The 24430-nt window shown below is 48.3% G+C and overlaps 1 protein-coding gene across 1 annotated transcript in view; it reads left to right on the top strand.

Annotated features, from left to right (window-relative positions):
* SMPDL3B (sphingomyelin phosphodiesterase acid like 3B) overlaps positions 1-24430 on the top strand; it is a 31748-nt gene that overhangs the window by 4103 nt on the left and 3215 nt on the right. The window contains exons 2-6 of the mRNA XM_007459071.1: positions 13813-14026; positions 16595-16692; positions 21704-21847; positions 22900-23072; positions 24207-24387. Of these exons, the coding sequence (XP_007459133.1) occupies positions 13813-14026; positions 16595-16692; positions 21704-21847; positions 22900-23072; positions 24207-24387 (810 nt within the window). The remainder of the gene's footprint in view (positions 1-13812; positions 14027-16594; positions 16693-21703; positions 21848-22899; positions 23073-24206; positions 24388-24430) is intronic.

Raw genomic sequence — 24430 nt, 5'->3', positions numbered from 1 at the left:
GTGCTCCGCAGGAGCCTGTGTTCCGCGACGGGAGAGGCCACAACAGTGAGAGGCCCACGTACCGCAAAAAAAAAAAAAAGAGAGAGAGAGAGAGACAGGTACCACAATGTCCATTGCAGCACTACTTACAATAGCCAGGATGTGGAAGCAACCTAAGAATCCATCAACAGATGAATGGATAAAGAAGATGTGGCACATATATGCAATGGAATATTACTCAGCCATAAAAATAAACAAAATTGAGTTATTTGTGGTGAGGTGGATGGACCTAGAGACTATCATACAGAGTGAAGTAAGTCAGAAGGAGAAAAACAAATATCATATGCTAACACATATATATGGAATCTAAAAAAAAAAATGTTTCTGAAGAACCTAGGGGCAGGACAGGAATAAAGACGCAGATGTAGAGAATGGACTTGTGGACACGGGGAGGGGGAAGGGTAAGCTGGGACGAAGTGACAGAGTGGCGTGGACATATATACACTACCAAATGTAAAATAGATAGCTAGTGGGAAGCAGCCGCATAGCACAGGGAGATCAGCTGTGTGCTTTGTGACCACCTAGAGGGGTGGGATAGGGAGGGTGGGAGGGAGACACAAGAGGGAGGGGATATGGGGATTTATGTACACATATAGCTGATTCACTTTGTTATACAGCAGCAACTAACACAACATTGTAAAGCAATTATATGCCAATAAAGACGTTAAAAACAAAAAACAACGAGATCAGGTTAGAAAATGATATAAAAACTTCGTTGTTTGGGACTTCCCTGGTGGTCCAGTGGTAAAGAATCCGCCTTCCAATGCAGGGAATGCAGGTTTGATCCCCGGTCAGGGAACTAAGATCCCACATGCTGCAGGGCAACTAAACCCGCGCGCCACAACTACTGAGCTCCCGCGCCTCAACTACAGAAGCCCGAGTGCTGCAAACTACAGAGCCCATGTGCCCTGGAGCCTGCCTGCCACAACTAGAGAAAGAAAAAACTGCACGCCACAACTAGAGAGAAGCCTGCGCGCCACAACCAAAGATCCCGCATGCCTCAGCTAAGACCTGATGCAGCCAATAAATAAATAAATAAATAATAATTTTTTTAAAAAAACAAAAAATTTGTTGTTTTTCAAGACAAAGACAAGCTTTCCTAAGCTTGAATTTGTAGTTGTTAAAAAAGAAAACAAAACAAACAAGCAAACAAACAACAACAATAAATCAAGACACAAGAAAAAGAATGTCCTGGGCAATAAAAGAATTATTTTAAACCAAAAAATATGTCATGCACTATTCTAGGAACCAGGGACGTGGCAGAAATAAACAAAAGTCCTAGACCTGGTGAAGCATTCCTTCCACTTTCCTCTGAAAGACACATGAACAAAGAAATACATATTCCAGGAAATAAGTGTTATGGAGAATAATAAAGCAGAATAAAGGAGTGGAGAGAATGGCGGGGGGAGATACTTAAGGGATAGCCAGAGAAGAGCTGTCGAATAAAGTGACATTTGATCAGAGATTTAAGGCAGCAAAGGAGAGAGCCATGTGGACGTCAGGAGAAGAACATTCCAGCAGGATAGGACGGAAAGTGCACAGGCCCTGAGCGGGACACACAGGTGACGTGTGTGAGAAAGAGCCTGAGGCCAGCTGGCTGGAGCAGAGAGGATGAGGAGGGTGTGGGGAGGGATGTCAGGGGTTACAGGGGTGGGTGTGGGGCTGGTGGCAGCTCATGTATAAACCTGTAGACAATTTTAAGAACTCAGAGTGAAATGGGACATCCTTAGAGGGTTTGGGACAGATCTATGGTGTGATCTGACTTGTGTGAGTTTAAAAGGACCCTTGGGCTGTTGTACGGAGAAGCGCCTGTGATGGGGTAAAGGTGGGGTGAGCAAGTGATCTCAGCTTGCCTGAGACTTTCCTGGTTTTAGCACTTAAAGTTGGGCGTCCTTGGCAGTCCCTCAGTCCTGGGCAAACTGGGATGACTGCTCATCCTGGTAAAGGAGAAAGAGCAAAACCAGTGACGAGGCTACTGCCATCATCCAGGGAGAGGAGGGTTGCTGGGAGATGGTCTGACTCAGGACAAGACTTGCTTCAGGACTTCCCTGTTGGCGCAGTGGTTAAGAATCCACCTGCCAGTGCTGGGGACACGGGTTCAAGCCCCGGTCAGGGAAGATCCCACATGCCACGGAGCACCTAAGCCCGTGAGCCACAACTACTGAGCCTGTGCTCTAGTGCCTGCGAGCCACAGCTACTGAGCCCATGTGCCACAACTACTGAAGCCCGCGTTGACTTGAGCCCATGCTCTGCAACATGAGAAGCCCGGGCACCGCAACAAAGAGTAGCCCCCGCTCGCCACAACTAGAGAAAGCCTGTGAGTAGCAACGAAGAACCAACGCAGCCAAAAATAAATAAAATTAAAAAAAAAAAAAAAAGACTTGCTGACAGAGGGTGTGAGAGAAGGAAGACTCAGAGGCGACTCCAAGGTTTTTGTATCAGCAGCTGGAAAGACGAGGTTGTCATTTGCTGAGATGTGGGAGGAGGAGAGGGCGGTTTGATTTGGCACATGCCCTGAGAGGATGTGTCATTCCCTGGGAGGGTGACTGCTTGGGAGAAGGTCAAGAGCTGCCGTCCTCCATCTACTTGGACACAGAGACCCTGTTCCCCTCTGGGGGACTCAGGGCCCTGCCAGTCTGACTGGAGACTTAGGAATGACTGAAAGTATCTCCACCCCCTCACTGTTTTACTTTTAAATATGTTTTCTTAGAAATCCAAATGCCAGCAGGCACCCCCTTCCCAAGCCCAGGGTCTTAGTGGTTAAAAAGAATCACCCCTGCAACCAAAGGCACTAAGATGTTTGTTGCAGTGTTGTTTATAATAATGGAAAATGCTAACAGCAATAGAACAGCTGAATAGATTATGGTAAAACCACCAGACAGAAAAGTTTCAAGATAATACCATAAATTGAAAATATTAAGTGACATTTATTAAGTACTTACTATGTGGCAGGCACTGCTAAAATTTTTATTTATTTATTTACTTATTTGTGTGGTACACGGGCCTCTCACTGTTGTGGCCTCTCCCGTTGCGGAGCACAGGCTCCAGATGCGCTGGCTCAGCGGCCATGGCTCATGGGCCTAGCCACTCCGCAGCATGTGGGATCCTCCCAGACCGGGGCACGAACCCACGTCCCCCGCATCGGCAGGCGGACTCTTAACCATTGCGCCACCAGGGAAGCCCACTGCTAAAATTTTTACATGATATCCTCACAACAGCCTTGTGAAGTAGGGATTATCAGCAAGGAAACTGAGCCTTAGAGAAGTTAAATAACTCACTCAAGGTCAGACATCTAGTTAAGTGTTTGAGTCTGGACATGAACCCCGGCTGTACATCTTCAATCTGTTTATAAAATAATGTTATATAAAAACACACAAAGAGGGACTTCCCTGATGGCACAGTAGATAAGGCTCCACGCTCCCAATTCAGGGGGCCCAGGTTCGATCCCTGGTCAGGGAACTAGACCCCACATGCCACAACTAAGAGTTCATGCGCCACAACTAAGCATTCACATGCCAAAACTAAGGAGCCTGTGTGCCGCAACTAAGGAGCCCACATGCTGCAACTAAGGAGCCAGTGAGCCGCAACTAAGACCCAGTGCAACCAAATAAATAAATAAATAAATAAATTTTAAAACATAAATAAAATCACACGAACAACAGTAAGGAAAATAGCCAAGAAGTGCTAACATTTATTTTCTGAGCACTTATGATATGCCATGCTTGTGTTTGGTGCTTGACACATGTTGTCCTTTTAAAACCTATTTGAAAAATGAAATGAAGAAACCTCCTTTGATTTTTATAGTCCCTGTAAAGTAGATACTATTACCATTATATCCATTTTGCAGATGAGGAAAATGAGACTCAGAGGGGACACAACACCTGCCCAAGATCCCACAGCTGGGAAGTGGCAAGACCAAGTCTGTACTCAGCCACTTTATCCATCATGCCTTCTGATGGGTCCTCTTGGGATGGTGGGTTTTATAGGTACTATTTTTTTTCTCTTTTCTCCAAACTTTCGGGAACGTATACATCTATAATCTAAAAATGGAATTAAATTTAAAAAGAATTCCACAGCACCTGTAAGATTTTTCAGAATCTGAGTCTTTTCCTGAAGTGCAGACCTTTGAGACACCAAATCAGATAGCAGTCATCCCTGCTTTGCATAAAACCGTGGGGATTCTATGGGCTCCCCTGGTGGCGCAGTGGTTAAGAATCTGCCTGCCAACGCAGGGGACACGGGTTTGAGCCCTGGTCCGGGAAGATCCCACATGCTGTGGAGCAACTAAGCCCGTGTGCCACAACTACTGAGCCTGTGCTCTAGAGCCCGCAAGCCACAGCTACTGAGCCCGCGCGCCTAGATCCTGTGCTCTACAATAAGAGAAGCCACGACAATGAGAAGCCTGCACACCGCAATGAAGAGTAGTCCCCGCTCTCCACAACTGGAGAAAGCCCGCGCACAGCAACGAAGACCCAACGCAGCCAAAAATAAATAAATTAAAAAAAAAAAACAAAAAACAACGGCGGGGATTCTCCCTCCACCATCCTTAGTCAGGAGTTTGGGTGGGGCACCAGCTTGCTGGCTTTGTCTGTTCCCACACAAGCCCGAGACAACACTGCATTTATCCCTCAGCCTCTAACTGCAGAGAAACCCACAAGTCCTTTCAGTATGGGCCCGCATGGTAGGAAAACATTTCCCCCAAGAATGATGAGCCTGCCTCGTGGAGCCGCGGTGAGGAGAGGACAATCCATGCAGATGACACAAGGGGTCAGGAAACGTTGGTTTTAACAAGTGAGCCCTCTGTGTTTTGGAGGGCAGTGGTTTACAGAGAAGGAGTTATAGCTGAAGTGTTTGGGGTTATCGCTTAGTGTCAAAATGAAGGACTGATCTTAATCTAAAAAAAAACGCAACATACAAATGAACTTATTTACAAAGCAAAACAGACACAGAGAACGAACTTGTGGTTACCAGGGGGTAACCAGAGGGGACCCGTGGCGGGGGAGGGACGGATTGGGAGTTTGGGATTGACATGTACACATTGCTATATTTAAAATAGATAACCAACAAGGACCTATTGAAAAAAACAGAATCAAAAACCAAAAATCAAACAAACAGAAAAACCGAAGGACTGAACTGGGGACCAACATCACTTTATGGTGGGTTATACACATAACAGAAAAAAGTCATGGAATCGCTGGCAGGGCCTTCAGATAACCTTTGTGCAATACTCGAATCTTACACTTGAGGAAACAGAGGCTCCAGAGGAGATGAAAAACCGAGGCCCAAGGGGCAGAGTATCCCAGGGATTAAGCACTCAGGCTGGCTTGTCCACTCCACAGTCACGTGCTCCATTTGAGATTACTCCTTTCATCCGGACATCCACCCCTTTGCTACTAGCATTGTTATCCCCATTTTACAGATGAGGAAACTGAGGCTCAGCTGAGGAAATCTCTTGTTCAAGTTGCCTTCACCTGTGGAAGAGCCAGGATTCAAAACAAGATTTCCCTGAGTCCAAATTTCATGCATGCTGTTTCAAAAACAATCCATTGCCTTAAGCCAGAAAGTCTAGATCCTACCTTTTAATATCTATGTGACCTTGAGCCTCTATTTCACTATCTATAAAATAAGGATAACAGCAGAGGAGAGATTAAATGATAGTTAGGTGAGATCATGCACTTACACTGCAACATGCTGTAAAAGTTTAAGGGATTTTTTTTTTTTTAATATCCAAGGTCACACAGCTAGCTTGGGGCAAAGTGCACCGTGATCATTTCTGTTTAGATACAATATGAATCATAGGTCTGCCACTAACTAGCTCAGTTTCCTCATCTGTAAAATGGGTATAATAATAGAATGTATTTCTAATTTTGTTGTGAAGCTACATAGGCAGAGGGCTTGGCACAGCATCTGGCATTCAGTAGGTGCTAAATAAATGCCTTCCTTTTCTTGTCTCCAACCATAAGCAAATTCACCTTTTGGACACTTTAAGACCTTATTAGACTCTAGGGCTTCCCTGATGGTGCAGTGGTTAAGAATCTGCCTGCCAACGCAGGGGACACATGTTCGAGCCCTGGTCCAGGAAGATCCCACATGCCACGGAACAACTAAGCCCATGTGCCATAACTACTGAGCCTGCACTCTAGAGCCTGCAAGTCACAACTACTGAGCCCACGTGCCTAGAGCCCATTCTCTGCAACAAGAGAAGCCACTGCAATGAGAAACCTGCACAACGCAACGAAGAGTAGCTAGCCCCCACTCACCGCAACTAGAGAAAGCCTGTGTGCAGCAATGAAGACCCAATGCAGTCAAAAATAAATAAATTAAATAAATAAATTTTTAAAGAAAGACCTTATTAGACTTTAGGAATGATTTTTGCAAATGTCCTCCACCCCATCATGAATCATTGTAAAAGTATCTCACATTATCTATGATTTTATATATATATGACTTTTAATGACATTTTTAATATTGCATTTGAAATGGATTGTTGGTTTCGATAGCATAGTTCTTCTTGTTTTTTTCTGTACTTCGGAAGCAATGCACTCTTTTTCAGGTCTCAGACATTTCCATGAGCCTTACAAAAGTATTAGGCCCTGGGCCCTGCATCTGTTGTCCCCAGTGTACAAGGTGGGCCTGATGACTCCTTTGGTGAAGAAGGAGGAGGGCCAGGAGACTTCTGCCTGCCCAGGCACAGGGAGCAGAGCTGGGCTCTCAGAATTAAAACTAGAGGGCAGGGATTAAGCACTCAGGCTGGCTTGTCCACTCCACAGTCACGTGCTCCATTTGAGATTACTCCTTTCATCCGGACATCCACCCCTTTGCTACTAGCATTGTTATCCCCATTTTACAGATGAGGAAACTGAGGCTCAGCTGAGGAAATCTCTTGTTCAAGTTGCCTTCACCTGTGGAAGAGCCAGGATTCAAAACAAGATTTCCCTGAGTCCAAATTTCATGCATGCTGTTTCAAAAACAATCCATTGCCTTAAGCCAGAAAGTCTAGATCCTACCTTTTAATATCTATGTGACCTTGAGCCTCTATTTCACTATCTATAAAATAAGGATAACAGCAGAGGAGAGATTAAATGATAGTTAGGTGAGATCATGCACTTACACTGCAACATGCTGTAAAAGTTTAAGGGATTTTTTTTTTTTTAATATCCAAGGTCACACAGCTAGCTTGGGGCAAAGTGCACCGTGATCATTTCTGTTTAGATACAATATGAATCATAGGTCTGCCACTAACTAGCTCAGTTTCCTCATCTGTAAAATGGGTATAATAATAGAATGTATTTCTAATTTTGTTGTGAAGCTACATAGGCAGAGGGCTTGGCACAGCATCTGGCATTCAGTAGGTGCTAAATAAATGCCTTCCTTTTCTTGTCTCCAACCATAAGCAAATTCACCTTTTGGACACTTTAAGACCTTATTAGACTCTAGGGCTTCCCTGATGGTGCAGTGGTTAAGAATCTGCCTGCCAACGCAGGGGACACATGTTCGAGCCCTGGTCCAGGAAGATCCCACATGCCACGGAACAACTAAGCCCATGTGCCATAACTACTGAGCCTGCACTCTAGAGCCTGCAAGTCACAACTACTGAGCCCACGTGCCTAGAGCCCATTCTCTGCAACAAGAGAAGCCACTGCAATGAGAAACCTGCACAACGCAACGAAGAGTAGCTAGCCCCCACTCACCGCAACTAGAGAAAGCCTGTGTGCAGCAATGAAGACCCAATGCAGTCAAAAATAAATAAATTAAATAAATAAATTTTTAAAGAAAGACCTTATTAGACTTTAGGAATGATTTTTGCAAATGTCCTCCACCCCATCATGAATCATTGTAAAAGTATCTCACATTATCTATGATTTTATATATATATGACTTTTAATGACATTTTTAATATTGCATTTGAAATGGATTGTTGGTTTCGATAGCATAGTTCTTCTTGTTTTTTTCTGTACTTCGGAAGCAATGCACTCTTTTTCAGGTCTCAGACATTTCCATGAGCCTTACAAAAGTATTAGGCCCTGGGCCCTGCATCTGTTGTCCCCAGTGTACAAGGTGGGCCTGATGACTCCTTTGGTGAAGAAGGAGGAGGGCCAGGAGACTTCTGCCTGCCCAGGCACAGGGAGCAGAGCTGGGCTCTCAGAATTAAAACTAGAGGGTTTGCTTCCCTGGTGGCGCAGTGGTTGAGAGTCCGCCTGCCGATGCAGGGGACACGGGTTCGTGCCCTGGTCCGGGAAGATCCCACACGCCGCGGAGCGGCTGGGCCCGTGAGCCATGGCCACTGAGCCTGCGCGTCCGGAGCCTGTGCTCCGCAACGGGAGAGGCCACAACAGTGAGAGGCCCGCGTACTGCAAAAAAAAAGAAAAAAACTAGAGGGTGTGCTGTGCCACCAGTCCTCCGCTCAAGGAGGACCAGCCAGGAGGGGACAGGATCTGTTTTCACATTGTTCTGTTTCAAATGTCCTGGCCCCAGACCTGCACTTTCCTGCAGAGGACAGCAGCTGAGGGGACGCTGGGGCAGGCAGGGGAAGGACACAGCCACTCCCCTGGTCCCTTCTCTCTTCCATGGTGAAAGGGGACTTTCAGGACACCCCAGGGACCAAATTCAAAGTAACTGCTGCTTTGCTTTGCTGAGTGCTTATGCATATTCTCATATTCTCTCATTTTAAACCTCACAATAACCATAAAAGCTGGGGGGCGCTGTTGTCCCCATTTTACAGATGAGGAAACAGGCACAGAGTAAGTTCACCCAGCTAGTGGGCACTGGAGCTGGAATTCCAACCCAGGTCTGTGCCCTCAACTTCTCACTGGATTTGGTGCTAAATTTATTCATAGTCTTAATAATTAATGAATAACATTGACAGCTAAGATTGGTATACCTTTTCTTAAAACTCAAATATTATATGAATACTTTCTTACTGTAAAATATCCAAGCAGTATGAATATAGAAAGCATCTTAATTTTCATGAGATTCCCCAGGTGAGGCAACTGCGTGGTAATGTTTGAGAAGCTCTGGTCCAAAGGATAAAGTGTTAAAGTGCCCAACTCCCCACACCCTCCCAGTCTCACTCCTGGCCCCGGAGGTAATTGCCAGGGACAGTGGTGTGTTGAGAGTCTTCTGGACTAGCTCTTTCTTGTTCGCTGTCTTATTTGATGCTCACAACAAGCAGGGCAGACATCAAACACCCTCAGGCCAACTGGCTTGCCCAGACAGCCTGGATTAGAAACCCAATAACCTGCCTCCCTCTCCAGGAGGTGCCCATCCTCTTCTCCATGACATGATAATTAGAGCTTAATTCCTCACATTCTGTGACCAACTCCATAGAAGCCTGTGGCTCCCATATTTTATGGGTAACATAGATGTACTATAAAAAGCCTTCTGGGGGCTCTGAGTCAACATTTTGTCTCAGCTTTGCAGTCAGAGAGGTTGGGTTCGAGCCTCAGTTTCCTCATCTGTGAAATGGGCATAAAAATCCCACCTCACAGAATGGTTGCAAGGATGAAATGAGATGAGCATGTGAAGGGCACCTGGCTAACATTCTTTGAGTGCTTACCAGTCCAATCATCCTCCCCACAGCCTTGCTCATTCATCAACTATATGGGCATCTTCCACATCCCAGGCACTGTTCTGGGTGCTGAGGACACAGGGATGAACAAGATGGGCTTTATGCCCTCATGGGACTGACACTAAAGAAGGGGAAGATGGCTGACAAGCAAGCCAACAAGATAAGTTCATATGTGAGAGTGCTCTGAAGAAAATAAAACTGGGGGAGTCACATAGCTAGTGACCAGAGGGGTAGGAGGAAGTGGAACTTGAGCGAAGGTAGTCAGGGGAGGCTTCTCTGAGGAGGTGACCTTCGAGCTGAGGCCTGAATAAAGAGGAGAAAGCAGTTGTGCGATGACCTGGGGAGGACTGGGGAAGGTGGCAGAGGAGCCAGGAAAGAGGCCCTGTGAGGAGAGCGGGTGGGTGGGGTTGGGCAAAGCAGCAGAGGAGGGGTCTGTGATCAGACTCCACAATGAGGACACTGCAGCCTGAGGTGGAGCCCCTGCCTGCATCTCTGGCTCTCTCTGCCATTCTTTTTCTTTTTCTTTTTAATTAATTAATTAATTTATTTATGGCTTGCGTGCAGGCTTTCTTTTTAATTGTGGCGAGCGGGGGTTACTCTGTTGCGGTGCACAGGCCTCTCATTGCGGTGGCTTCTCTTGCTGCGGAGCATGGGCTCTAGGCGCGCGAGCTTCAGTAGTTGTGGCACGTGGGCTCAGTGGTTGTGGCACAGGGGCACTAGAGTGCAGGCTCAGTAGCTGTGGCGCGTGGGCTTAGTTGCTCCACGGAATGTGGAATCTTCCTGGACCAGGGCTCGAACCCGTGTCCCCTGCACTGGCAGGCGGATTCTTAACCACTGCGCCACCAGGGAAGTCCTAATGAACGTTTGTTGAATGAATGAGTCTCTTGACTGCATGGGGTTTCACTGATGAGCTTCCACAATGATCTTTTACTTGTAATGAGTACTTAACATATTTAATCTTTTGTCATCTTTATTCAGTTCAATAAATTAAACATTGACTGAGCGCCTGCTGCCCACCAGGCACTGTGCAAAGCTGAAGGGGCTTATGGGGAAAGTGACAGGCAAACAGTGTGATGGCTACTGTGAGAGGGCATGGGCCAAATGCTGTGAGAGCCAAGAAGGAAGAACAGGCGGATTCTTAACCACTGCGCCACCAGGGAAGTCCCTCTCTCTGCCATTCTTTCCACTGTCCTGGCCTCTCCTGAAGTCAGGCCTTTGAGGACGTGGGCACGCACGCACGCACCCATGCACACACATGTACATACATACACAAAAAGCACATACACACACATGAACACACACATGCACATACATGCATGCATGCACTCAGAGGTCCTAGGAAGTGTGAGGGAGGCAGCAAGGAGTTTCAGTTCTACGGCTGACTAGTCCGGAACTTGCAGGAAGAGATAAACCAACAGCTGACGAGCCTCAGGCAAGGAGTTTCTGAAGTGGAGAAATAACCTTTGAGTATTTGAGGGCTGATGTCAAAGGGGCAGAATTGCTCCATGTTTGTGGTTAGTTGAGAAAGAGCTGGCTTGAGGCAGGGGAATGGTCTCTGCATGGTCTGCAGAGAAGGCAAGGGACCCACGTGCCAGAGAAAAGGGCAAAGGGCCTCTTGCTTCCACAGCCAACCTCGCCTGGCCTCAGGCTTAGAAGCAGGTGTGACCCACTCATCGCCTCTGGCAGAGGCTTGGGAAAGTCCACCAACTCTACCCATTAACTAGTTGAAATGGGGAGGTTATTTTCTTTCCTCTGGCTTAGGATTTTGCCCCTGTAGAAGTAATTTCAAATATATTAGTGGTCACAATTTGTGTGAAAAGTTTAAATTCCCGCCGTTATAAGCAAAGACTTTCAGTTTGGGTAAAAAATTAAAATGCAGGCATAGACTATCTACAAAAAGACATAGTTAAAATAAAAGGCACTGGTTTTACCCCCTTAGCAATCATATCTTCCTGGGAGAGGATAGGGAGCCAGAGGACCCCCACCATTTACCATGATATCTCAGGCATGTTGACCTCTGAAACTTAGTTTCCTTATCTGCAAAATGAGGTCAATCCTTTCAGGGCTGCGGTGAGGATGACTATATAATGACCATGGGAGGGACCATGATTTGCTTAATCAGTCATTTGCAACTTAGTGTGAACGTTTGTTTTTTGTTTTTTTTTAAATAAATTTATTTATTTATTTTATTTTGGCTGCGTTGGGTCTTCGTTGCTGCACATGGGCTTTCTCTAGTTGCGGCGAGCGGGGGCTGCTCTTCGTTGCAGTGCATGGGCTTCTCATTGCAGTGGTTTCTCTTGTTGTGGAGCATGGGCTCTAGGCACGTGGGCTTCAGTAGTTGTGGCGCTCAGGCTCAGCAGTTGTGGAGCATGGGCTTAGTTGCTCTGTGGCATGTGGGATCTTCCTGGACCAGGGCTCAAACCCGCGTCCCCTGCATTGGCAGGCGGATTCTTAACCACTGTGCCACCAGGGAAGTCCCGTGAACAAGTTTTTGATCCTTTCCTGAGTTGAGGTTTAGATCAGGAGAGGTGGGCAGAAGCTCAGAAGCATCTGGAGGAAAAGTCAAGGAGTGAGATCAGGGTCCAGACTTTACCTTCAGGCCTTAGAGCCCCACTGACGGTCCTGTGGTGGGGAGGGGAGGAGGGACGGCTTGAGGGAGTGGGGGACTGACTAATCCAACCCTGAAAGCAACAAAAGTGAGACCCCCAGGCCCAGGCCCATTTTCCTGGGATGGGGTGGGTGTTGACTGTTGGCTCTGAGTCTGAGTGACACAGGAAGTGGAGGAGGAAGTGACAGCAATGGTGGAGAGTGAGGAAAATCCAGGCCTCACCCCTGCTTTAGCCAGAAAGAGGATTTAGGGCAGAGACCAAACCTGTTCAACAGCCTCCTTCAATTAAGCATCATCGAAACCACTTACACCAGGCCTTGTGCTCAGTGCACATGATAAAGCCACTCCATGTGGCCAGTTTCTTTGGATTCCGTTCTCTGTATTACACCAAGAGATTTTTGGCATTTTACCCCGCATCCAGAGTCACTAACAAGTGTACCCACAATAAGAAACTCAACCCAATCTGCAGTTACGTTCCTTATTTTCTGGCCTCGTACTTGTAAACTCCATTTCCACACATATTCCCCAGGTTTTTGCTGGTACTGATCAGCAAGATCTTACAATGCATTTGATGTGTCAGCCTTCTCCCAGGTCAGATTTTTGTATGTATTTCCCTGCTGAAAAGATTTGGCTCTAGTTATGGTCTCAGAGAGGTGAAGCAACTTGCCCATGGTCACACAGCTAGTATGTGGCTCCAGAGCCTGGGCGCTTAACCCACCTTTGCTTTAAAACAAGCACTTCAGGGCTTCCCTGGTGGTGCAGTGGTTGAGAGTCTGCCTGCTGATGCAGGGGACACGGGTTCGTGTCCCGATCTGGGAAGATCCCACATGCCGCGCAGCGGCTGGGCCCGTGAGCCATGGCCACTGAGCCTGCGCGTCCGGAGCCTGTGCTCCGCAATGGGAGAGGCCACAACAGTGAGAGGCCCGTGTACTGCCAAAAAAAATTTAAAAAAATAAAAAAATAAAAAATAAAACAAGCACTCTGCTTAGAACTCCCAAAGCGTTTTTGTTTTTGTTTTTGTTTTTTAATATTTATTTATTTATTTTTGGCAGCGTTGGGTCTTCGTTGCTGCGCGCAGGCTTTCTCTACTTGCGGAGAGCAAGGGCTACTCTTCCTTGCGGTGCACGGGCTTCTCATTTTGGTGGCTTTTCTCGTTGCAGAGCACAGGCTCTAGGTGCGCAGGCTTCAGTAGTTGTGGCGCGTGGACTTAGTTGCTCTGCAGCATGTGGGATCTTCCTGGGCCAGGGCTTGAACCCATGTCCCCTGCATTAGCAGGCGGATTCTTAACCACTGTGCCACCAGGGAAGTCTCTCAAAGAATTCTTGAGGGTCACGCAGTCCATCTCTCATGATGCTGCTGGGGACACTGAGGTGGGGAGATAGAAAAGGACTTGTCAAAGGTCAGAGGTCAGGGACAGAGCCAATCCTGTTTTCTGCTCTGCTCAGTGCCTCCCTGGGCAAAACCAGGCCCTGGGTTCGGAGAAAACTTCCTTTTACCTGTGCAACCTCCCTTCCCCCAGCCCAGGGTTCCCTTGACTCCCTCCACATCCAGGCTCAGGGAGAGACCTGCATTGAGCAGGGTCTCCTTGCCCCTGCAGGAAAGTTCTGGCACGTCTCTGACCTGCACCTTGACCCGGACTACAAGGTGTCTGAAGACCCCCTCCAGGTGTGCCCATCCGCTGGCTCCCAGCCGGTGCCCAATGCAGGCCCCTGGGGCAACTACCTCTGTGATTCTCCCTGGATCCTCATCAACTCCTCTATCTACGCCATGAAGGAGATCGAGCCAGAGCCAGATTTCATCCTCTGGACTGGGTGAGAGCCGCCACCACAGCTACCCTTCCCCGGGCCACTGCCTGTGCCCCCTGCCTGCCTGGCACCTTCCCCACACCATCTCCCTTAGTCCTCACCAGCCCTGCTGCAGAGAGGATGAACCCGAAGCTCAAAGCTTGTGCAGGGGAGCCTGGGCCTGGCTGATCCCAGGGTCTGTGCCCTTGGTCTTGTGTCTTATGGCCTCAGCGGAATATGGCTCTCACTGAGGCTGGGGACACGGTCATGGCATGTCTGGGCATGTGGGAAACTCCCGGATTTTAAGTTGGGGGTGGGCGTGGGGGTCGCTGAACACTGGTGCCACTCCCAGCGGGGTTTGGGGACTGCAAGCCCCAGAGATCCAAATACAGGGAGGGGAGAAGGTAGGAGGGCTGAAGGTGAGCCAGCATTGGGACCAAGTGTCCTGGTCAGCAGCAGGCCACCCTGGCTGCCCTGGCCCTGGGGATCCTCACTGGTCAGAGCGCTACTCTGTGTGGAGAGAGCTTGAGGGGTGATTTCAGCTCAGCCACAGAGATGCCATTTCTGCTGCTCATCCATGGATGCTGCTGGAAGTCCTCTGAGTTCCTTCAGCACTTGAGGTCTTTCTTTCACTCATTTGCTCCTTCCCTCCCTCCCTTGGTAGGTCAGCCTGTCTTGTGCTCACCCCCAGGAGACAGGGGGAACAGAGGTGATAGGGACCTGGACCCTCCTTCAGGGAGCTCGTGGTCTCCTGGGCGATACAGACAAGGCCACTGACCATTATATCCCAGCGAGGAGAGAGGGTCACTGAGTGGATGGGGGAGCTTCACAGGGCACCTGACTCCCTCTGGTGGGATTGGGGAGGACTTCCTGCAGGAAGTGGTGAACCAGGGAGTGGGTGAGGAGTGCTGGCAGGAGCTCGGGCTGCTTGTGTCCTCCGCCAGCCTCTATGGACACTTCTGTAGGGAAGGCGGGATCAAACCCATGGCATCCCCAGCTGCCCCTCAGTGTGACATGGGAGCGATTGGAATGACCCTCAGATGGACTATGTGGTCAGCAGCAGGAGGGGCAAGGCTGGACACTTAAGAAATGTGACAGTGTCTCAGGAGGGGCCTGGGCAGCACTGGCTTCCCTGGGCTCAGGAGTCCATCTAAGGAGAGAGTGAGATTTAGGCCACGACCCTGGCTTCCTGCTGTCTGAGGAGGGGCCCTTGGAGAAATGCATAACATTCTAAAAGATTTGATCCCTCTGGGAAATTCATGACCCTTTAACCGAAGCATGATTTTTCTGGGAAATCTCTGGGACGTGCATAGGTGTATGGCATTGGACAAGATGACCTCTAGGACCCTTCATAATTCTTCAGTTTCTAAGAAATTGGACCTCTCCGGGAGAATTGCAGTCCCTTGGGGGATAACCTGTAGAAATTGGATGTGTTTTTGCAATCCCCTGAGGGATAACCTGTAGAAATTGGATGTGTTTTCTATCACACAGAATTAAATGCTCCAAACTAGAGAAAAAAAAAGGAATTTTGTTCTATCTTCGTATTCCTGGCCTGTCCCCAGGGAGGACAGGGCTAAAAGGCCCCTATTACTGCCCTAATGAGGGTATCAGAGTCACAGTAGGATGTAATGGATGTGAGCATAGACTCTGGAGCCAGGCTGACTGGTTCAAACTCTGACTCCACCACTGTCTAGGTGTATACATTAAGCAGGATCCTTCACCTTTCTGTGCCTTGGTTTCTTTATCTGTCAAATGGAACTAACAATAGAACCTATGTTGTAGGGTTATTATGAAGAACAAATTAGTGGATAAGGGTACAATACACAGAAAGTACCCTGCACAAAGTGAGCCAGTGTGGGCTGCCAGTAGCAGTCTCAGGGCGATTCAGCTAATTAACTTCCCTGGGGAGTCTCTGGGCAGCAGCTGCGTCGCCCCGTCGGTCCAGCAGAGTCCTCAGGCTTTAGTTGTGAGGGCTCTTAGCATCCCCCAAACCTCCTTGCCCACTTCTTCCCCCACCTTGCTGCACCTTTCTAAGGTGGATCCAGGAATTTAGGTCTGTCAAACGTGGGGGACTAAATGGTCCTGGGGTAGGTCCTCGACCTACCAGAGTAGATCTGAATTCTATATTCTGAAGCCAGCTCCAAACTCCTTAGAACCCTTGGGGAAACTCAGAACTCAGACATGGCTTCTTCATCCCAAGCTCCCCAGGGGCTTGCAGATGAGACTGGAAACCCAGAGCTTCCCTCTCAAGACCATATTAACTGCAACCTAGCAGCTACTCCATTTTATATATATATATATTTTCCCCCTTTGTTGAAGTCCCATAAATACTCTGTGTGTAGATACCATTATTGTCCCTATTTTATAGATGAGCTAATAGTAGCTCAGAGAGGTTAAACAACCAGCCCAGGGACACACAGCCGGTCAGTGGCAGAGCCTAGGTTTGGACTTTGTCCCACGTGACTCCCAACTCCAGCCTGGTCATTCCCCTTCAGTAGCTGTCTGAGGCTCAGTTCTGCAGTCTCTTTTCTTATGGTAGAGCCGTCCCTTCTTTTCCTTGTGCCACTTCCCGAGTTGCCCGGCAGTGTTTTGCAGGGATGACACGCCCCACGTGCCCAATGAGAACCTGGGAGAGGCGGCCGTGCTGCAAATTGTGGAGAACCTGACCGAGCTCATCAGAGAGGTCTTTCCAGGTAAGACTGTGCCCCAGGTCCCCACAGCACTCCCTGATGCCCAGGCGGTGCCTGGCACAGTGGGACGACAACGGCAGCAAGATGCAGAGGAACGACCTTCACCCGTGGACAATGATGGCTGCTGGCCAGGTCCCGGGCCAGGCACTTCACAGCGATTGTGTCTTACCTTCCAACAACCCTGTAAGGAACATGAGAGTTTGTCAGCCTGTGGATACACATAGAATCCTGTTAATGGTGTTAAAAAACCAAATTCAACTGAGTAAATCTGAATATCTATTTGGCTGTATTCAACAATTCACGAATCAGGCAACATCCCATCTAGCAAATAGAAAGGAGCTCCAGGAACTTCCCTGGTGGTCCAGTGGTTAAGACTCTGCACTTCCACTGCATGGGGCACGGGTTCGATCCCTGGTCGGGGAAATAAGATTCTGCATCCTGTGCAGTGCGGCCAAAAAGAAAAAAAAGAAAAAAAAAAAAGAAAGGCACTCCAAGGAGCTGTATGAATGGAAGGTTTTATAAACAGAAGGCGGTGGAAAAGGGAAGATTCTAGCAAAAAGTGGATTGTTTCAGGCAAGGTTACCTTCATTTAAGGGAAGGGGTGGTGTCAATCAGGCAGATTTCCTCACTAGTGCTGACCAGGTAATTCCAGATTGATTGTTTAAAGGTCACATTCTTGGGAGAGGCTGAAACTTCAGTTAGGTTAGGTATTAACTTGATTAATACCTAACTTGGTTTGCTGACCTGGGGCTTAGCACAAGTAACTCCATTTTGGGCCTGTTGTTTCTTTTTTTAATAATGGAAATGCCTGACATTTCACTGGCTTCTGTCCTTGCAGTTTAACACCAGACTCACAGCCCCTTCTCAAGGCATTTACTGTTATATTTAGGCGTCTTCCTTGGGTAAGTCTCATGTGGGCTCACACACAGCCCTTGCGTCCTGCTGTGGCTCTGGAATTGCCATCTACTGCCTTTAAACCGTCCCAGCTGCTGGGACTTTGGGGGGGTTGCTGACTTCCAGCCAAAGCGCTGTTTCGTGGTGCAATCCAAGGCCTTCAGAGCCAGGGAGAGCAGGCCAGGACTGTGAGTGATTATGATAGCAGCCCCACGGGACTTGACAGGGAGAATGTAGCCTGGATGCTCCATCTAATGGCCCTTGAAAATGGCTTTAATCAGGCTGTGCCAAACACAAGGTCCTGGGGGCTGAATCAGGCTCTCAGCCCGCCAGCTGGACACCTGTGAAAGCAGACCCCCTAGGACCCCCCCTCCCCATTCCCCAATCTCCTTTGGGTTCCAGCACAGCTGCTCCCTCTAAGGGTCTTGGTCATGGGTCCCCAGGACCCAGATATGAAATAATGATAATAAAAATAACTAATAGCAGCAGCAAGAACAGCTATATGTATCCATGTATCAAGGGCTAAGTGTCAGGCACTCCTCTAAGAATATTATATGCCTTAGCTCATTCACTGTCAGGAATGAGACTCAGGAGACTCATAGAGAGTGGAGCTGTCTCACATTTTTACTGATGACAAATGTGAGCCTTGGGGTCAAGGAAACAGGCAAGGTTGAGGATGCAGATCCTGGTTTGAGGACATCTCTTACCTATCACTCCTACTGCCACTCCAGGAGGGGCCCCCGAGCTGCTGTTACCATCCCACATCTGTCCCCGAGGCAACCTCATTTCTGACACCTCCTTCCCTCAACGTAAATCAGTTTGTGCAAAGAAGTTGCCTTGATGCTTCTAGTCTATGTAACTCAACCCAACCCAGATATGCTTGGGCTAGCTCATCTTCCAGCAGAAGTCGCTACTAGGTTAAAACCAGGACACTCTCTCCCATGGCAACAATAGGTATTATTATCCCCAGAGTATAGATAAGGAACCTATGGCTCAAAGCTAGTCAGTTCCTAGGGAGGGATTCAAACTCAGATCCAACACTGAGCACTCTTTTCTCTGCTCCACATGGGGCTTCAGGAATAAAAGTGAAATAGTGGATAAGAAAATGCTTTATTACTATGACTTAACATACAAGTGTAAATGAGATTTTACAGTTTATAACATGCTTGCACATTTATTGAATTTCCTAAATCCAAGATACCATTGGCTGTAAGATGTTTCATTATTTTATGTATCGCTAAGAAAAAAAAATGATCTCTGGGGAATTCCCTGGTGGTCCAGTGGTTAGGACTCAGCACTTTCACTGCAGGGGGTGCGGGTTCAATCCCTGGTTGGGGAACTAAGATCCTGTGAGTTGCATGGCGTGGCCAAAAGAAAAAAAAAATGCTGTCCATTCAAGTATGACACAGAACTTTCTCATGGCCTCAATGGTAAGACACATCCCACTTATAGAGATGTTAAAATATGAACACATTGGAAGAGGTGAAATGAGGCATTATCTTATTTGAGAATGGTAGCAACATAGGTCAAGCAGAACACTCCCTATCGCAGAGATAAATAAGCTGAAGCAACTTGTTGGAGAAGAGAAAGGGACTGAAATTTGAGATTTTGGTTCCATGTCATGAGTTCTTCCTGCCGTGTGCACCTGTGTCCCCCCCATGAGTCACTGTGAACACTGGTCCCTGTCTTTCCACCGATGGTAAACACAGGTGTGCAAGGCAAACTGATCCAGGTCCCAATTCAGGTCCTGCCACGCTCTAGCTGGGCCATCCTCTGGACACTCAGTGTTCTCCCTGTGCAAAATGAGGAAAATAATGGTACCTGCCCAAAGGGTTGTTATGAGGATTAAATAAGGTAATCCATACATTCATTTAGTCAGTCAACAAATATTTGAGTGTCCTCTACGGGTGAGACAGCACGCTAGGGGTAAGGGATGTGGCCGTGAACAAGATGCCAGGTCATGTCCTCATGGAGCTTAGGCTTGTAAGGATCTTCTAACAGTGCCCGACACATAGAAGTGGCAAAAACCTGCTACCCCAAAACTGGGTTTGCCTCTTGGTGGGTGTCAAGCCAGAAGACACAACCAAGCCAAAGATCAGGAGAAGGAAGGATTGATTACTTGCAACAAGTAAGGAGAAAACCAGGGATCTTTCCAAATCAGTGTGTCCTTGAACAGCAAAATTGGGGAAGCTTTAAGCTAAGGATATATGCATATCCATGAAGGGGCTTGAGCAGGAGAATGCAACTTAGAATTGGGGCAAAGGTTGAGAGTCCAAGCTTTAGCTGGTTGAAGTCCTGAGGGTCAGCAAAGGTCAGCATCATCATTCCTTAGGTTCCAGCTGATCTCATGGTTGAGGGGGATTAAATTCTGCCAAACAGCTCAGGACAGTGCTCCAGGCCAATCTTTACCATTGAAACAGAACTGGGGGCCTTTACAACTGATTCATTTTCTTTGCTCTTTTTAATTCTCTTGCCTGATAACAGTAGTTTGTTCCTTTGTTCCCTTAAGATCACTGTTACTGAGATCTGTTCAAGGGCAAGCATTGTAGCCAGGCTCAGATCCCAAAATGGCTTAGGCCAAAAATGGCTTCTCTTATGTCTCTGGGCACCCCCCCACCTTATCTGCTTATAAACCGGGAGGGATAACCTCTCTTCTCATCTGCCTTTGGGATGCCAGGGATTTGTGTTTTCTCTTAAATGAATTCTTTTTTATTCTTTTTTAACAAATATCAGAGCTGTATTTAATTCTGTTGTTTATTTATTTATTTTTGGCTGCATTGGGTTTTTGTTGTTGCGGCGCAGGCTTTCTCTAGTTACAGTGAGGGGGTGGGGCTCATGGCAGTGCGCAGGCTTCTCATTGCGGTGGCTTCTCTTGTTGCAGAGCACGGGCTCTAGGCGTGCGGGCTTCAGTGGTTGTGGCATGCAGGCTCAGTAGTTGTGGCTTGCAGGCTCTAGAGCGCAGGCTCAGTAGTTGTGGTGCACGGGCTTAGTTGCTCTGTGGCATGTGGGATCTTCCCAGACAAAGGCTCGAACCCATGTCCCCTGCATTGGCAGGCGGATTCTTAACCACTGTGCCACCAGGGAAGTCCTTAAATGAATTCTTATGGCTGCCTCCATCTATGTTAGAGAGGTGAGGTTTTCTTTCAGGCAGTCACAGCCATGACTTCTGGCTTTGTGAATAATTCCTCATGGGAATTCTACAGACTCCTCCTTTGGCAGAGCTTAGCATTTCCAGATCCTGTAGGCTATACAGGGTAAAGGGTTTGTTAGAATCATTTTTTCAAGTAGGAATTGGAGGCGCCAGGCTTCCTCATTGGTTCAAGTTCACTCCCTGGGGTAAGCCAAGCTCATACAAGGGCAAGGCCCTGCCTTGAGCTCAGAGGAGTTTTTGTTTACTATCAAATATTTACTGAGCAACTACTACATGCCAGACACAGATGTAAAATAAAAGCAGGAGTGAGGCTACTCACAAGGAAGAAATGAGTCAGGCTCCCCTCTCCCTCCTGGGTTCATTCACAGGCCACATCCTCAGGGAGGCTCCCCTGACCCCCACTCCCACCCCTGTTATATACTCCCACAGCAAGTGGCTCTTCCCTTTTTGTGACAGCCATTACTCAATGCCTATCAACCCTATTGCACTGCCAGGCCTCTGGGCCTGGGCCTGGGGGCCCAGGTCTACACGTTTGCACATACTAGGTGCTCAATAAATATTTGTTGATTCATGTATGAGTGAAACTCCCAAGGCCTTCCAGGGTGCAGCAGACCCCTTCCCTGATAGTAAGATGGATCTGGAATTGACAAGAACAAGGTACACTAAATGACCAAGTGGCTGATCATGGACCTGAAGGTTATTTGGATCTAGCTTTCTCCTCCTCATCTCATGCTTCATTTCTGACCATGGAACTTTCTGCTGGGAATGGAGTTAGAGAACTCACTGCTCTTCCTTCCCAGATCTGAGCCAAGTTCTGCCAGATTCTATAATGTGGTTTTCTGCTTGGCTCTGTATTTTTCCTTATCTGTGCTATAGCTCTTCCCTATTAGCTCTGATAGCCAGTGGCTGAAACTAACTCCACTAAGCACTTTTGCATATATATTCTTATATTTTTCTTTTTCCTCCCAGATACTAAAGTCTATGCGGCTTTGGGAAATCATGACTTTCACCCCAAAAACCAGTTCCCGGCCAGAAGCAACAATATCTACAATCGGGTAGCAGAGCTGTGGCGACCCTGGCTCAGTAACGAATCCATCGCTCTCTTCAAAGAAGGTACTAACACCATTTGCTACTGTAAGGAGCACTTTATGCCAAGGTCTGATCTAATTTCATCTTCACAACATCCCCATGAAATAGGGACTGATTTTATCCCCATTTTACAGATAAGAAGACTGAGGCTTGAACATACCAAGTCACTTGGCCAAGGTCACCCAGCTTAGAGGAGGCAGACTTGGGAGTAGGATCCAGGGCTGATTCCAATGCCCATGTTCTTAACTCCACAGCACTAATGAGGATCATAAGAGAATATTCACTGAGCATTTCCTGTGTGCCTGGAACTGCCCTCAGCACACTGCTAGACTCCTTACAACCATCCTAGGTAGGGACAGTGACCTTCAGTTCAGGCCAGGTTTCTCAACCTTGCCACTGTTGACATTTGGGGCTGGATAATTCTTTGTTGGGGGGCTGTCCAATTCTTTGTTGGGAGGCTGTACATTGTAGGGTGCTTAGCAGCATCCCTGGCCTCTATCCACTAGTTGCTAGTAACACCTCCAGGTGTGAAAACCAAAAATGTCTCTGGACGTTGCCAAGTGTTCCCTTGGGGACAAAATCACCAGGTTGAGAATCACTGGTTTGGAGACACAGTATCCCAAAGTGACCTGACCTCCTCTCCTTCCTTTCCTCAGTCCCTTGCTGTTGGGGCTCCCCATTGGTCAAACCCACCCAGAAGCTCACAGCACAGAAGCCCATAGATTTAACCCACAGCTCCTGGGGCAGAGAGCTGAGCAGAGAAGGGTTGACAGTGGATCTGGAGGGGCAAACACACCTCCATGTTATTCCCATTATACGGAGGAGGAAACTGAGGCATAGAGAGGTTAAGGAACTTTCCCAAGTTGCACAGCTAGGAAGTGATAGAGCCAGGACTTGAACCTAGGCAGCCTGGCTCCAGAGCCTTTGGTCTTACCCACGATGCCTCTCCTATGGGAAAGATGGGAAGGGAGGACTCAAGGGAAGGGGGAGGTGGGGGAGTGAAGTGGAGGGGGACAGAGGTGTGTCTGTTCGGAGGCTGGAGACCCTTCAGATTCCCCCTGGCTGTGATGTCCTAGGTGCCTTCTATTCTGAGAAACTGCCGGGGCCAAGCATGGCTGGGCGAATCGTGGTCCTCAACACCAATCTGTACTATAGCAACAACGAGCAGACGGCCGGCATGGCCGACCCTGGCCAGCAGTTCCAGTGGCTGGACGATGTGCTGACCAATGCGTCCCGAGCTGGGGAAATGGTAAGGGCTCCCCACTCCTCCTCTTCCCTCCCTGGGGTCTCTTTCCATACAAGTCCCCCACTTTGGCACAGACTCACCCACTCACTTGAGATGCCCACATCACAGAGGGTCCTTCATCAGCTCGGCACCTGAGGGGACTGATTCCATCCTCACAACAGCCTGTGAGGCTGGGACCCTGGAGCCCATTGCAGATGTGAGGCTCCTGGTGGGCAGTGACAGTCTCAAGTCACACAATAAGTGGTGGGCCTAGACTAGAACCCCAGTCTCCAGAATCCAAGGCCAGCACAGCTGCAGCCACACTGTGGGCTAGACCTCAAGGGGATGCCCTGCCCTTGAGGTGTGTCCATCTAGTCTGCTGGGCTAGCAGGCCCCCAATGACTGACCCTGTGTCTCATTTGCCTGAGTCCCTGCTCTGACCAGCGCATCCCAGCAGGATCTCATGGCCAGTGCTTTTGCCCTCACCATGCATCAGATACGTTGCTAAGTGCTTTATATGGATGATCTCATTTAACTCTCATATCTCCACCAGTTAGGTGTCCTTCCCGATGAGAAAACTCAAGCTCAGAGAGGTGACACACAGCTGGTGTCCAGCTGCAGTTTGGCTCCAAAGCTCATGCTCTTAACTGCCCTTGCTACCACTGCCCCCACCCCCCATTCTACCTCTTGCAATGGGGACCAAGGGCCCAGGCATTGTTAGCTGAGAGACTCGAGGAATGTAAGACATGAACACACATTACCACACAGCATATGCTTCACAACCATGCGAGGAAGGTTTGGTTACAGTGCCTGAGCTCTCCAAGAAGAGAAGACTTGTCTCTGAAGGATCAGAAAAGTTTCAGGAGGACGTATCCTTTGAGCTGGGTTTTGAAGCATGAGTAGCATTTACAGAAGTGAAAATGAGAAGGGCGCTCCAGGTGGCAGGCATAGCATGGGTAAAGGCACAGCGGGAGGGAAGCATGTGGCACATTCATTTCTGGGTACAGGGAGATGCCGGATCACCTGGGAGAGGGATGGGGGAGGAGGTACCTTTGAGCCCATCTGCTTGCCTCCGGGGAGATGGGCAGGTTGTGAGAGGTAGAGATGAAGAGTTGTGGAAGGGTTCTCTGAGCCCTGCTGGGCACCCCTTCCTTGTAGGTGTACATTATCGGCCATGTGCCCCCGGGGTTCTTTGAGAAGACGCGGAACAAAGCGTGGTTCCGGGAGGGCCCCAACCAGGAGTACCTTAAAGTGGTCCGGAAGCATCATCGAGTCATTGCAGGGCAGTTCTTCGGGCACCACCACACCGACAGCTTTCGGATGTTCTATGATGATGCAGGTACCCAGCCTGGAGGGCCACGGCCAGACCAACTCCCTCTTTC

The sequence above is a fragment of the Lipotes vexillifer genome, unplaced genomic scaffold (assembly GCF_000442215.2).
Source record: "Lipotes vexillifer unplaced genomic scaffold, Lipotes_vexillifer_v1.1 scaffold496, whole genome shotgun sequence".
NCBI classification, from domain to species: Eukaryota; Metazoa; Chordata; class Mammalia; order Artiodactyla; family Lipotidae; genus Lipotes; species Lipotes vexillifer.
The sequence above is the reverse complement of the archived record's forward strand: the minus strand, read 5'-3'. Positions and strand labels throughout refer to the sequence as shown.